The 15,240-nt window shown below is 40.7% G+C and overlaps 1 protein-coding gene and 1 long non-coding RNA gene across 3 annotated transcripts in view; one reads left to right on the forward strand and one right to left on the reverse strand.

The window, feature by feature from the left end:
• Positions 1-15,240, forward strand: part of LOC134736521 (uncharacterized) — a 108,993-nt gene that overhangs the window by 25,277 nt on the left and 68,476 nt on the right. Inside the window, exon 3 of one of the 2 annotated variants that reach the window (XR_010120602.1) lies at positions 495-607. The exons of the other annotated variant lie outside the window; for it this stretch is intronic. This is a non-coding gene — a long non-coding RNA (uncharacterized lncRNA). Of the gene's footprint in view, positions 1-494; positions 608-15,240 lie in introns of those variants that run through there. 2 annotated transcript variants of the gene reach the window in all.
• On the reverse strand, positions 9,428-13,247 carry LOC129481213 (nucleolar protein 8-like). Its single transcript, XM_055276327.1, is given in 7 exon segments — positions 9,428-9,721; positions 9,723-9,868; positions 9,871-10,158; positions 10,161-10,241; positions 10,244-10,980; positions 11,268-12,959; positions 12,961-13,247. Coding segments are annotated over 7 exon segments (3,525 nt in total).

A 15,240-nucleotide genomic window follows, 5' to 3' on the forward strand; every position in this document is an offset into this window, starting at 1 on the left:
AAAGCAAGTTTAATGTATTTTTATGCTAAGGCAGTTTTTAAAAGACTCTCCAGAGTATGCTAGGAGTAAAAACATATAAACCTATTTTTTAAAAGTATCAAACCAAATTATTCTTAAGAGTGAAAAATTGTCTCACTTCTCTTTTAGCCTTCAGACAATTCAGATTTGTAACTTTGTTTATGTATTTGGAATATTCTGAAATAATCTCGTAACATTCTTCTTTCTCATTCCTTGAAGAAGTTTTGATACCTCCCAGATGCAAACAAGCAAGTGAAGAAAGATGATACTATTGTAGTCACACGAAAGAAAAAAGAAAAGAAAAAACACACCTCAAAACCCACACAAATCACGCCTATGCATAAGCAACCCTTCTCAACTGTACTCAGGCATAACCATCTGTATATTTGCCTTAAGTACTTTGTCACCTATGTGGTTCTTATTTAGGTTCTCTGTCTCTTTCTAATGTATCTAGCAACACTTTATTGTCTCATCAGTGCACTTCTTCCAGAAGATGATCTCTTTGTAATACTGTCAGAAATATGGAGCCTGCACTAGAATCCAATGCTAACTGCTTCTTGGTGCAGTTTATTCACTCAACAAATATTGGTAAGCACCTTCGAAGTAATGACACTGACATGGTTAGGCTTTGTGTCTCCACCCAAATCTCATCTTGAATTGTGATCCCCAGGTATGGTGGGAGAGACCTGGTGGGAGGTGATTGAATTATGGGGGCAGTTTCCCCCATGCTGTTCTTGTGAGAGTGAGTGAGTTCTCACAAGATCTGACGGTTTTATAAAGGGCTCTTCCCTCTTCTCTTGCTACGCACACTCTTTCCAGCCTGCTGCCATGTAAGACGTACCTCTTCCCCTTCTGCCATGATTGTAAGTTTCCTGAGGCTTCACAAGCCATGTGGAACTGTAAGTCAATTAAATCTATTTTCTTTATAAATTACCCAGCCTTGGTATGTCTTTGTATCGGTGTGAAAACAGACTAATACAGGCACTATGCAAGCTGCTAGGGAATTAGTGGTATGGAGACTCAGTCTCAGTTCTTGTGCTATTTATAATCTAGCAGAAGAGAGACATTAAGTAATCTCATAATTAACAAAATTGATCAATTACAATGACGAGAAACCTACAAAGAGATATGTTAAGTGATTTTATAATGGGTGGTCTGATTTGATTCACTCAACAAATACTTATTGACTGTCTACTCTGTGCTTGGTACTATTCTAGGTGCTGGGGATTCATCAGTGAGCTAAACAGATAACAATCCCTGTTCATGTGGAAATATGTTTGAGCTGGAGGACACAGAAAATAAGTGCTATGGAAAAAATATGAAGAAGGGATGTGACAGAATTGGCACTGAGGAGGAACCTGTGACTAGTGTAGTCACAGAGGGTCTCACTGAGAGGATGTCATATGGCTTAAAGCTTTAAATAAATGAGGGAAAGAGCCATGTGGACATCGGAGGAAGAGCTACTCTGGTTAGAGAATAGCAAATGCAAAGACCCTAGAGCAGGAACGTATCTGGTGAGTTCAAGGGACTGCAAGGACGTTAACATAATTGGAAGGGAATGAATACAGGTCTAGGGGACTTGGCCAAAATCCCCTAGAGCCTAGACTTTTAATCAAAGTCACAGGCTCCTCCTCAATGCCACTTCTCTCATGTCCCTTCTTCATATTTTTCTGTAGCACTTATTTTGTGGGTTGTCTGTGTCCCCCAAGGTAATGGGAGGCAGATCATATAGGACCTTAAGGCCACTGAAATTTTTGCTTGGACTGAGCCAGCGTCATGGAAGGTTTAGAGCAGAGATGTGACACTGTTTTATTTATGGCAGAATCACTCTGACTCTTGTGATTTAAAAAATATTTTAGGGGTCAAAGAGGGAAACCAGGAAACCAAGATTCCAGGAGAAAGAGATTAGTAGCTTGGATCTCGTGGCAGCTATCAAGGCATTGAGAAGTGGTAGAATTCAGGATGTCTTTTGAAGCCGTCCTGAAGGATCTCCTGATGGCTTGGATGGGGCTTAGGAGACAGAGAGAGGAGGCATAAGTGACTGCCAGACATTTGTCCTGACCAATGGAAGGGTGAAACAACCATTAATTGAAATGGAGAAGACTGAGGGTAGAGCAGGTTTTTGGGACAAAAATCAGGAGTTCAGTGTTGGGCATGATAAGTTTAAATTATGTGTTATCAGGCTGGGTGCAGTGGCTGGCTCACAGCTGTAATCCCAGCACTTTGGGAGGCTGAGGTGGGTGGATCACAAGGTCAGGAGTTTGAGACTAAACTGACCAAGATGGTGAAACCCCGTCTCTATTGAAAATACAAAAAAAAAAAAAAAAAAAAAAAATTAGTCGAGCGTGGTGGCAGGTGCCTGTAGTCCCAGCTACTACGGAGGCTGAGGCAGGAGAATTGCTTGAACCCGGGCGGCAGAGGTTGCAGTGAGCCAAGATCGTGCCACTGCACTCCAGCCTGGGTGATAGAGTGAGACTCTGTCAAAAAAAAAAAAATTATGTGTTATCTGTCCAAACAGAATGATCTCATTTCAAGTGCAGGAGAGAGGTCTGGGTTGAAGGTATCCATTTGGGAACTGGCATCATTTAGATGGTATTGAAAACTACAAAGCTGGACAAGTGAGTGGCTTTGGGGTATGTGAGGGGGAGCAGGGGGTCTTCTCAGAAGTGATGTCCCAGCAGGATCTGAAGGATGAGTAAGTTCATTGGGTGGAGAGTGAAAGGAAGAACTCTCTCCTCTCAATGGCACCAGTAAGCGATGCTCCATTTTCCACTGACGCAGTGAAGCACGGAGGAGCAGTCTAACCACAGAGACTCTTTCTTAGGTACTGGGAAAGTCTCCTGGAGTAACAAAGTAGCTTTCCTAGAATAAGAAAGTTTGAAAGTTCTACAAACTTTCAAATACGGTGTCAATGTAGGTGGCAGCCTGGAGTATGTCCTGATAGTTCCTAAGGAATTTCATATACAAATGAGGTGTCATTTTTATCTTTGAAAATGACTTTGTGATATCTGTATGTTGAAGCAGTAGAGGCCTTAGGGCAGTTGTCACCAAGTGGTGACAGCATATACCTGTCTTGTGCCCTTCAGCAGGAGTAGAAGCATTTTGGGAACTTGGTGTGTGCTCCTCATGGTAGCTGCCAGGGATGCAATCGAGTCTGAGAGCTGTCAGGCAGGGCGTTGAGCCCCATGGCTGCCACTTATCACCTATGTAAATTTGGGCAGGTTGTTTAAACTTCCTGTGTGTCCATTTCTTTCTTAGCAAAATAAGCATACAGCTAGTTTTGCCACGAGGAACAAACAAGGATATGATTTTACTAAAATTCCTTATAACGTAGAAAGGCTTCAGTCAAGAGCAGGCATTACTCTTTTTATTGCTGTGAATCACCATGGACTTTGTTTTTAACATTGAGAATACGGAAGAAGTCAGATGTATTTCTGGTTGAGAAAAAAAGACCAGATTGGACAATAAAATACCGATTTTCTGTTTATCATCATTTCACCTAGACTCTCAAACAGCAAAACTGAAAAATAATAACAGATATTTATGGACCTCTTAGTACTAGCAAAGCACTGTACATGTATTCTCTTACTGTATCTTTACTACCCTGTATGGCCAGTAGAATTTTCCCTGTTTCATAGATCAGGAATCTGAGGCTTGGAGTCTTGACTGAGGGTACAAAGCTAGTCAGCGGCAGATCCAGGATTTGAAAGAAGTTGTCCTCTTTCAAGTTCTTCAAACCAATGTTCCAACTTGCTCCTAATACAGAACCTATTTATTTTAGCAGGTCACATCTGAAATGTACTGCTTATAATGGAAGCCTTTAGCATAGCAATGTACTTTTGAGGAGTATGGAGAAGAAAACCAGGAGAATATCCCTGTTATTTCAAATGCTAATATATATATATATATATATTTTTTTTTTTTTTTTTTGGCAGAAAACAAGGTAATTATATTTTCATACAGGTATTGGGTCCCACAAAAATTTTGAAGCTTGGGCATTATCCACCTGGACTTCTCAACATGGCCAAACCTCTAAGACACATGAGCTTAGCTGACAACACATAACTTGGCTGTAGCCATTGATTATCCCACTGATTGCTGGAGAAGCTAAGCCAAGTTGTTCCTTCTCTGCTTCATGTATCCAAACAGTTCAGTCATCCTTAGGCTACAAGGCACTGCATAACGGCAATAAGACCCCTTTAATGCCCTTGTCTTCCAGAAAAATTGGTTTAGGATCCAATCTACAGAGCTCCATTGGACTTTTATGTTATCATTTTCCACAAATGCCATTAGCTCCCATCTGAAAGTCACCTAAAACCACATCTTCCAGGCATTGCTGGAAACTGCCTTAAGCTAGGCTCTGCTGATGTCACCACCACGTGGAAGAGAAGTGTGGTCTGTATACTATTTAGCTGTTTGTCTTTGCTTTAGATGTGTGCCCAATGCTTAAAACTTACAGAGCTTAGAGAGGCACGAGTTTTTGGTAGAATATGTTGGTGTTCTACTGTAAAGGCAAAGCATCAAACTGTTTATTGACTGTGAGATTAGAAATTCTGGGTAGATATTTAGTTAACTCTGTGTGTTCTCCAGACAGGTTTCCAAGAAACAGCTCTAGGGCAAAGGAGGGCATTATTCTGTTCACATTTTTCATGTAGAATTACATGTTTTGGGGGTCCCAAAAGGCCATATTTTGGAATATATCCAAATCACCGTGTGCATGTTCCTTTCTTGACCACAATTCCTCCAACACAAATCAAATTTAGAAGCTTCCTATAGTTCCAGATGGTCAGAATCTGAACATATCTAATTACCATTTCCCATTGGGATTATTGCCAACTAGGGGCTGAGCTTCTGTCCAAATGACATCTACTTTCTCCTTAGTTACTTCTGATTCTTGCATCCTGCCTATTTCCAATTATAAAAATGAAATAAAAATGTTCAGTTTGTTTACTGAATTCCTGTCTTCATTTAGTTTATGTAATTTAAAATGAGAAGCAGCAAAGGTTCTTTTAATGTAAACCATTCAAAATGGAGGAATATTTAAATAAAGAGAAAACAGTTGGAGCTTTAAAATATCTATTATTTTTAAATTTCTCCTTCTTCTTTTTTTCTTCTATTTTGAATCAAAGTTACTGTGGGCACAGATCTTGTATAGTTAATTACTTCCCCCACATTTATTTAGCATGTACTATGTTTATCGAACTTTGTTAGCTATGATGAGAGATGTAAAAATGGACAAGATTTCATTCTGCCTTCTAGGAATTTAGGGTCTTGTAGAAAAACAGATACGTTAAAAATGTTCTGTGTCACAAGGAATTAAACAGTGCTTTTAGGGAAGAAACAAAGATCAGTGGTGGACAAGAGACTCTCTGTAACTTGAATGTGCTTTTCATCTTACGTAGTGACAAATAATCCAAGTAAATTATTTTTGAAACCTAGAAATAAAAGCTCGTAACACAAGACAGAATGTCATGTGTTTTCATAGAATTTTAAACAAAACACTCAAGGGAGCAAGGATGGGAAAATTAATTCTACCTGGGAGAATCTGGGTGGCCTTTGTAGAGGCAGTGCCATGTGAGCTGGTTTTGATGGGTGGGGAGGGGAGGAAAATCCCTGCAGGGGTATCGCACAGAGCTCATGTGAATATTAGGGTTAAACTGGGAGGTAGCAGAGTTTGAAGTTTGCCTGAAGAAATTTCAGTGAATGAAAGCAGGAGACTGTGAGACTGATGAGTGGGCAGTAGAAGCCCTTCAAAACCAAGTGAAGGAGTTTAGATTTAGGTTTTTCATTCCCTAGCTCAGCATTTCCCTGAGACTGATCTTCAAAGTACTGGCCCCATGAGAGGCACTGAATGTGAGATCTACATACTTGAAGATTCATCATAGACATTAGAATATTAAAAGCTCTAATCAGTCCTGCAGTAGAGATTCTTGCTGGCAGGGAGCGCTGGCTCACGCCTGTAATCCCAGCACTTTGGGAGGCTGAGGAGGGGGGATCACGAGGTCAAGAGATCGAGACCATCCTGGCCAACATGGTGAAACCCTGTCTCTACTAAAAATACAAAAATTAGCTGGGTGTGGTAGCACACGCCTGGAGTCCCAGCTACTTGGGAGGCTGAAGAAAGAGGAGAACCATTTGAACCCAGGAAGCAGAGGTTGCAGTGAGCCAAGATGGAGCCACTGTACTCCAGCCTGGCGAAAGAGCAAGACTCCATCTCAAAAACAAACAAACAAACAAACAAACAAACAAACAGACAAACAAAAAAAACGGCTCTTGCCTTTCTTTATTTAACCCAACATTTCCTAAAGGCTTCTGACTTCAGAATTCTTTAAAATATGATACTGTGGAAGGAAGTACTTTGAGTCTACACAGAGCTAACACTTAAGTAGCATAACTATGTGTTAGACACTGTTTTATGTGTGTTACTTGTATTTGCTCATTTATTTATATTTATTTATTTATTTATTTTTTGAGAAGCAGTCTTGCTCTGTCTCCCAGGCTGGAGTGCAGAGTCATGATCTTGGCTCACTGCAACCTCCACCTCCTGTGTTCAAGGGATTCTCCTGCCTCAGCCTCCTGAGTAGCTGGGACTACAGGTGCATGCCACCACGCCTGGCTAATTTTTTGTATTTTTAGTAGAGACGGGGTTTCACCGTGTTAGCCAGGATGGTCTCAATCTCCTGACTTTGTGATCTGCCAGCATCAGCCTCCCAAAGTGCTGGGATTATAGGCGTGAGCCACGGCGCCCAGCCTATTTGCTCATTTAATTCTTACCACACTTTGTGAAGTAGGTACCATTAATATCCTCATTCACATATGTGAAAGCTGAGGTGCAGGGGGGCTAAGAAACCTCCCTGAGTCCAGGGTCACAAGCTAATAAGTGATAACTCTGGGGTTTGCACCCAAGTCATCTGACTGCAAGGTCTGTTTTTTAATCCATATAACACACAGCTCCCTGAATGCTGTTTCTGAACAGAAGAGTAATGTGATCATCATTAGGCTTGAGAAAGACAATGTTGATGGCTTTGCAAAAACTTAGAGGATGAATCGGTTGACTCCATTAGGCAATTCTTTTTCCTTGTTTTATTGTGAAAAATTTCAAACACACAGAAGAGTTGAAAGAACAATACAATGAATACCTGTATACTCAGTACCTAGATTCAATTGTTAACATTTTGCCATATTTGTTTTATATACTTTTTTACCTCCTGAGCCAGTTGAGAGTAAATTTCAGGCTTCATGACTCGTCACTGCCAAATACTTCAGTATGTCTATCTCAAACATAAGAACAGTTTAGAACGTTATGCTAACATCAAGTGAGAGATAATGAGTGCCTCAGCTAGGGCTGCAGTAATTCAAAGAAGGGGGTGAAGCAAGAGAAGTGTGGATTACTCGTTTGTCAGCTACTTTCAGAAGATATTCTCTTAAGGTGGTTTTTCTTACATCGTGATAAGGGCCTGGCACACTTTGCCACTTGTGAACCCGAAGAAGGAGCCTAATTTATAATGGGCTTAAGCAAAATATAACTTGGGTGTAAAGTTAGTGTCAAAATATAAGCACATACTCTATGTCCTTGTCTGATAAAACTTACACTGATATTGATGCTTCTTTTTATTAACAAGAATAATGTACAGTTTTCAGTTATTGGACACATAGGTCTTGCGTATTGTTGTAGACACATTATACACATCAGTAGTGGAAATAAAGGGAGAATTCATTGTTAATTTTATTGCTTCAGAAATTTGGACCACTCATCACCTTTTAAATAAATCAGAATAAATCAGAAAAAATCAGAACCTACTTGAATTTCGACATTTTTTGATCTGCTGGTGGAGAGAATTATCTTTTGTGTTTTAAGTTCAAATTAGACACCTCCTAAGTGTGAGCATATCAAGTGCCCATTACCACCCAAATGAATTAGGCTTGTTTGGAGAAATGGCTGATTCCAGGTGCTGAGGAAGAAAAGTCTCGGTTTAACCTGAAATATTTTATTGACTAGGAAACTATGAAAATGCTCAAATAATGATAGAGTTATCAAAAAACCAAAGAGCTGACTGAAAAGGACTCCTATTAACCTAATTAGGGGTCATTTGAACTTCAAAAACAATAGTAATTATACTGAAATATAACAAATATAAACATTTCTTTTTTTTCTTTCTTTTTTTTTTTTTTTTGAGACGGAGTCTTGCTCTGTTGCCCAGGCTGGAGTGCAGTGGTGCGATCCGGGCTCACTGCAAGCTCCGCCTCCTTGGTTCAGGCCGTTCTCCTGCCTCAGCCTCCAGAGTAGCTGGGACTACAGGCGCCTGCCGCCACCACCCCCGGCTAATTTTTTTGTATTTTTTTTAGTAGAGACGGGTTTTCATCGTGTTAGCCAGGAAGGTCTTGATTTCCTGACCTCGTGATCCACCCACCTCAGCCTTCCAAAGTGCTGGGATTACAGGCGTGAGCCACCGCACCTGGCCAAATATAAGCATTTCTTGATTCCAAAGTGATATTAGGAAGAAAGAAAGAGAGGGAGGAAGATAGAGAAAAGGAGAAAGGAAAAGCTTTTCTTTAAAGCAGAATGCCAGCTAATAAGTACAGAAAGAATTATAGAATTAGAAAATCTCTGTTTTGCAAACTTCCCGGTATAATAATTGATTTAGGTGAGAAACATCTCTGAATGCTAAAAACCATTGGGTGCAAGATGGTTGAGGGATCGGGTATTCACACAGTTTTGAAAAATCACACTATGTGTTATTTATTAATTACGATGTGATAAAGTATGCCTTTGCAATGGAGAAACCTGGCAGTTACCATTGTCCCAAATCGTCAAACTCTCCATTGCAACAATGGGTTAGGCTATTAGGTGCCTCCGGATGTTATGGAGTGGGAGGTACACAGCATAACCTAAGTGGAGTTCTTGCCAGAAATGTCTTGTCTAAATCCAATCATGAGGAAACTGTCAAACAAATTCAGGAGATGGAACATTCTGTAGAACAATTGGCTTGGACTTGTCAAAGGATTTGGTGTCAGGAAGAGCAGAGGGTCACAATGGAAGACTAAAGAAATACAGCATCCAGATGTAATGTGTGAGCTTGGCTGGATGCTGAATTTTAAACAGCTATAAAAGACATTTTGAGGACAAGTGGGACAATTTCAGTACGGCTAAGATGTTTAATGATGTTATTGAATTCAATTTTTTTCCTTTTTAATAAGTTGAATTTAATTTTTTGAAGTAATTACTTAGGAAGAAATGCAGAGGAGTTCCATAGAAAAAAATGACAACCAGAACGATATTCCACCAGCCAGATTTTCAAAATTCCTCCACTCTGAAATTTCTTTTTTGTCAGCTAAAACTATTTTCTGAGTCAGTTTCCTTAAGGCGAGCCTTGTTCACATTCAGTATCAAACCCAATGCTGATATTTGTTATTTTGGTTTCTTTTCCCTTTTTGCATCTTTATGTTTCTTCGGACAATCCATACCCAGGTTGTTTGTTCTGGCCTCCCAAGAGTTCCTGCTAATATTACTCCCCACTCCTCTCCAGAATAAATCAGAACATACTTCTACTTGAAGTCTTTCATCATTCTTAGAGAAAAAGAAAAATCTAGTGGTCTCTTTCTCAGGTAATGATGCTTCTCCAGGGCTGGACTTTCTGTGACCTGTTCCTTCAGTAACATCTTCCTCTTCTGAACTGCAGTCTTGGAAACAAGGGTCTTCCTCGTCTCCAGAAACCTGGAGAGACAATCTTTCCAGGTTTCACTGTTTCAACTCTATGGGTCTCTTCCTTTATGTCTTTAGTGTCTGAATCAAAAAGGGAGAATGTGAACCTGCTGGGCTGCTCAGCCCCACTGGTCAGAGCTGCAGGTCCTGGATTTCCTCAGGTTTCTCTTTACCACACTCCTCATTCCAGGGTGTGTCCTTTTCCTTTTCATTGGCGTATTTTGAAGTTTGAAATATTTCTTTCAGATCCATAGCAATGTTATAATACGTTTCTTTAGACACCTCAGGTAGCTTTTCAGCTTCCTCCCTTTTCTTTTTTCCTTTTTCTTTACTTTCTTTTGGTTTATCATCTCTTTTTCTTTTGTAAGTGGCATGGTCTTGCTTTGCTGGATCATAATGTACGATGCCCTTAAATTTCCTAGCAGCTACTGATCCTTTGTAGAATTGCTTAAGTTGATTTTCAAAACACTTTGTACAGCATCCAGGGCTTTCTTTTTTTCTTCAGCAAGCTCTTCTTCCTAGCAGGTTTCTTTTCATTTACCTCTTCCTGTTCCTCTTCACTGTCACTTTCCAGAAATCGAGAATTCATGCAGAATCTGTCATCAGTGCCAAAGTGCAACTGTAAATCCATGAGCTTCTGTCCAGCTCTGCCCTCAAACTGAGGTTTAATTTTGAACCTGTTACTGTCATCTTCAGAATCAGATTCCTCATCATCACTGCTATCGGGCAGCTTCCCCGATGTTTTACCCATAGACTGTTTCACCCATTCTTCTCCTGGATGGCTCTGCTCCTGAGTCGATATCTCCTCTGTTTCACATTCACTGTCAGAACTGAAGATGATGTACGTTAGTTTATCCTCTGGATGACCATTCAAATTTGCCAGAGCACTATGCACCAGCTTCTTCTGCACTTCTTTTGCTTTTTGCCTCACTTCCAAGGCTGCCAAATTCTTCTCATCATCTTCAGCATGCTTATCCTTAGCACTCAGATCTGACGAATTACTAATAGAAAGTGAGAAATCAGGTTTGATTTCCTGAGTGTCCTTGGATGAGACCTTTGGTGATTTCTCAAGAGATGTGAGGCTGCTTGAGTCAGACCTCTCTTCCTCTGAAGCTTCTGTCTTTGTGGTACTGTGGCAGCTGTATTTGTCAAAGCCTATGTTGTGAGTCTTTGCACTAAGACATAAGGACTTCTTATCTTTTAATGGCAATAAACTAGAAATGGAATTCTTACTTCTCTTTTCAGAACTGCTAGTGGGGCTGGGCGCGGTGGCTCATGCTTGTAATCCCAGCACTTTGGGAGGCCGAGGCGGGCGGATCACGAGGTCAGGAGATCGAGACCACGGTGAAACCCCGTCTCTACTAAAAATACAAAAAAATTAGCCGGGCGTGGTGGCGGGCGCCTGTAGTCCCAGCTACTCGGAGAGGCTGAGGCAGGAGAATGGCGTGAATCCGGGAGGCAGAGCTTGCAATGAGCCGAGATTGCGCCACTGCACTCCAGCCTGGGTGACAGAGCGAGACTCCGTCTCAAAGAACTGCTAGTGGACACTGCCTTGCAATCCTGGCTCTCAAAATTGTTCTGACTTTTTTGAGGCTGAATATAGTTTGGGCCATTCGCCTTCTTTGCATATTGGCACGGAGTCAGTTCACCCGATGAGCCATTAACATGTGGGGACCCATCTTCCATGGATATGGTCCTGGAATCCACATGTTTCATGGAATTCTGATCTTTATTAATATTGTTAGAGGCAACATTGTCTTTCAAGGTTTTTTTATTGACTCCTTTTTCATATAAACAGCCCACTCCCTTGAAAACCTGGAATCCTGGCTTTCAGTTGTTCTCCTTTGGTTTCTGTTTGCCACAGGTGCTCTCCTCTCCTTCTAACAGGGAAGCCACAGTGTCCTCAGGACAAATACAGTGTCTGCGTCTGTGGAGGCCAGTGGGAGTCTTGGGTCTGTTGGAGCCTCTGTCAAACTTGCATTGTCTGGTGGTTTCTGGTCCGTCACTCTCAGTACCTTCATTGGAAACCTTCTGTTCACTGCCAGCCAATTGTTCCAAATCAGCTAAAGTGAGATTCACACGAAGGTGGTTTTTCATCATGGCATTATACTCCTTGTCTCCTTCAGAGCCAGCTAATTCTGATGCAGAATCAGCATCTTCATTGCTATTGGAGTGAGAGGGAGATTTGCGATTAAGAGCCTTTAATCCACGACCGAGGGCTGACTCTACATTGCTTTTTCTTTTTTGTGCTTTAATACAGTGATCAGAAAGGTCACAGTTTTCTCTATTTTTGGAGGAAGTTTTCTTGTCTGTAGATTTTTCCATTTGTGAAAATTCTGTACTGTTTTTGACCTTAGCAACATTTTTTTTCATCGCAATGATTTCATCTGTATCTCCTGAGTCATACTCACAATCATTTCTCATAATATCATCATCATTGTCATGGCAAGAGACATTATTTTTGATACCTAAACCTGTTGAAGAATGCAATTTGTGAACTCCTGATTTGAAGTCATCCCTTACAACTTCAAAGAGATTATTTTCAGATTCATTTATTGAGGATTGTGTAGTTCTCTGTAAGTTTTCCTCTTTTGCAACCATCATTCTTAATTCATCTTTAGAATCAATATCATCATCAGAAATGCCATTTCTCTTCTTGGCAGTTTCCAATCCAGAAATCCTAAAGGGTAGATTTTAAAGTTTCTGAGCATCAGAAACAGGTACAGGAGATGATTTAGGAGTAGTGGAATTAGAAGTTTGTTTTTGTGCAGCTTGTTGCTGTGTTGAGGGTGGTCTCTCTATTACCCACCCGGACCTTGGACTCATGGCCAGAGACCCAGTGGAACTCTCATCCCTCTGCACTTTTATCATCTTCTTGAGAGGGCCATGAAAGTCAGAGAAGTCTCCTCTCCATTTCTTACTCATAGGGTCATTCCCTCCTTCCAGTTCCCAAGTCAGGCTGGACATAGGAATGGTGTTTGTGAAATCCTCCCCTATCTTCTTTAGGTTGTGGCAGTATTTTGAGGGATCATATTTTATAATTTTACATTTATGATAATTTTTAAGGTGAAGAACAAGTAACACTCTTCCAAATTTGCTCACAACCCAATTCTTATACCCTGGCGCTTCTGTCCCTGGTGCAGCTTTCATATGGAATTCCACTCCTCCTATCTTTTCTAACAAGTTGGTGTTACCTGTTGTTGATTTTCCTTTCTTAGCTTTTGCTTCTTCTCTCTCGGGCCAATCTGTGCAAAAAGCTTTCTTTTGCTAGTTGAATTTGTAATGTTCTACCTTTCCATTTTGTTTTGTTTAAAACAGATATACACTTTTTCAGGTCTGCTTCTGCTACACTGATGTTGATATATGCAACGACTTTCTGTGGGTTTCCTTGGTCATCTTTCCGTGTGATGATCTCCACATCTGAAACTTCTGCAAATCTGCTGAACTGATTTTGGAGGACTGTCTCAGAAATTTCCTGGCTAAGGCCGTCCACATAAAGGCGCTTCATTTCTCTGTTCACTTTCATGAAAGCTGGTGGTGTGTTTTAGTGGGAAAAGTAATTTTCTCAGCCTTCTTTCTCTGAGAAGACCCAGAGAAGTAAAGAGAGAGGCTGGGAAACGGCCTTGTGATTCTCATGCCTCAAACCCACTCCTCACCATGTCATCACCTAAAGACAGCACTGCTGCAGCCCCTGAATTCACTTTTTAAAAGGCCTGGTAGGCTGGGCGTGGTGGCTCTTGCCTGTAATCCCAGCACTTTTGGAGGCTGAGGCAGGTGGATCACCTGAGGTCAGGAGTTTGAGAGCAGCTTGGCCAACATGGCGAAGCCCCGTTTCTACTAAAAATACAAAAATTAGCCAGGTGTGGTGGTGGGCACCTGTAATCCCAGCTACTCAGGAGGCTGAGGCAGGAGAATTGCTTGAACCTAGGAGGCGCAGGTTGCAGTGAGCCAATGTCGTGCCACTGCACTCCAGCATGAGCAATGAGAGTGAAACTCCCTCTCAAAACAACAACAACAACAACAACAACAACAACAACAACAACTACAACAAAAAACAAAAGGCCTGGTAATAGTGTTAGGTTGTGTGAGAGAATGTCCTTGTTTGTGACAGCTATATGCTAAAATATTTACGGATAAATTGTCATGTTGTCGCCAACGTACTTTAGGATGGCTTGACAGAAAGAAGTGTGTGTAGGTTCCAGTTTTAGTTCTTTTGGGATGTTACAACAAAATGCCATAGACTGGAGTGCTTATAAACAACAGAAATCTATTTCTCACCGTTCAAGAGTCTGGGCAGTCCAAGGTCAACGCATCAGCAGATCTGGTGTCTGGTGAGAACCTACTTTCTGGTTCATAGATGCCGCCTTTTTACTGTGTCCCCATGTGGTTAAAGAGGTGAGGGGTCTTTTTCAGACTTCTTTTATAAGGGCAATAATTCCATTCATGTGAATTCTACCTCTCCAAAGTCCTAACTACTAATATCATCATCCTGGGGGTTAGGATGATGAATTCTGGGGGGACACTAACATTCTGACCATGGCAATACCTATATAGAGAGATGAAGCAGGAGCAAGAAGATTATTAATAGTTGGTGTGTATAGGCAAGGGTATACCAATGTTCACTATACATTTCTTTAATTTTTGTGTGGATTTGAAATTTTTCAAAATAAGAAAAATAGTATCTATGGGAATCAAGAGAAAATATTTTTCCCTCCACTTATTATGCCTGTTGTCCTCTACACTTAGTAATTATTTCATGACATGAAAGCCCTGCTTTGATTTGTTAGCTTTGTCCTATGAATGGAGTTTAGTCCTGAGGACTTAGACTCACCCTATTACTCTGCAGGTGATCAGGATGTCGTAGAGACAGTGAGTTTAGATTTCTCAGACACATTTTCTTTTGAAACTTTTCTTTGATTAATACGTGAGGTGACTGCAAGGGACCTTGTGAAGGTCTTGGTTCTTGTTATTCCCTGCAGCTGCAAGAGCGGATTCCAGAAGGCCAGGAAAGAAATGCAGTAAATACATGGTACATTCCTTATGGTTCAGCAGAAGGATTGAAAGATCCCTGGAACAAGTAGGAGAAAAATACCTTGAGACTTTTTACATGCATGTCTGTTAAAGCCATCATGTCAGTGCATTTTATAGCATTTTTGTCTGCCTCCTTTCAATGACAGATTTTGGCAGTCTTGGCATGGTAGTCATGCATTTTCAACTACCTGCATGGGACATCTTGAGTTCCACATAAGAAAAGATGGTGGAGAGAAAAAAATTGGGGGGGTGGTTGGGGGTGGGGGTGGGGAGGATCATTTTCTCATAAATTTTATTTCTCCAAAGATAAGATAAAACTCAAATCATAACTTTGTAGTTATATACCTTTTGAAAAACTGATCAGTACTTTTGAAAAACTGATCAGTAAATAACAATTTTATTAAACAATTGTTGAATGAAAGAGGAGAAGGTGTGGTGCTATAAGATTCTTTGCTAAATGGAGTTTTTATATTAAAATTATGGATACA

The sequence above is a fragment of the Symphalangus syndactylus genome, chromosome 4, assembly GCF_028878055.3.
Source record: "Symphalangus syndactylus isolate Jambi chromosome 4, NHGRI_mSymSyn1-v2.1_pri, whole genome shotgun sequence".
Lineage (NCBI taxonomy): Eukaryota > Metazoa > Chordata > Mammalia > Primates > Hylobatidae > Symphalangus > Symphalangus syndactylus.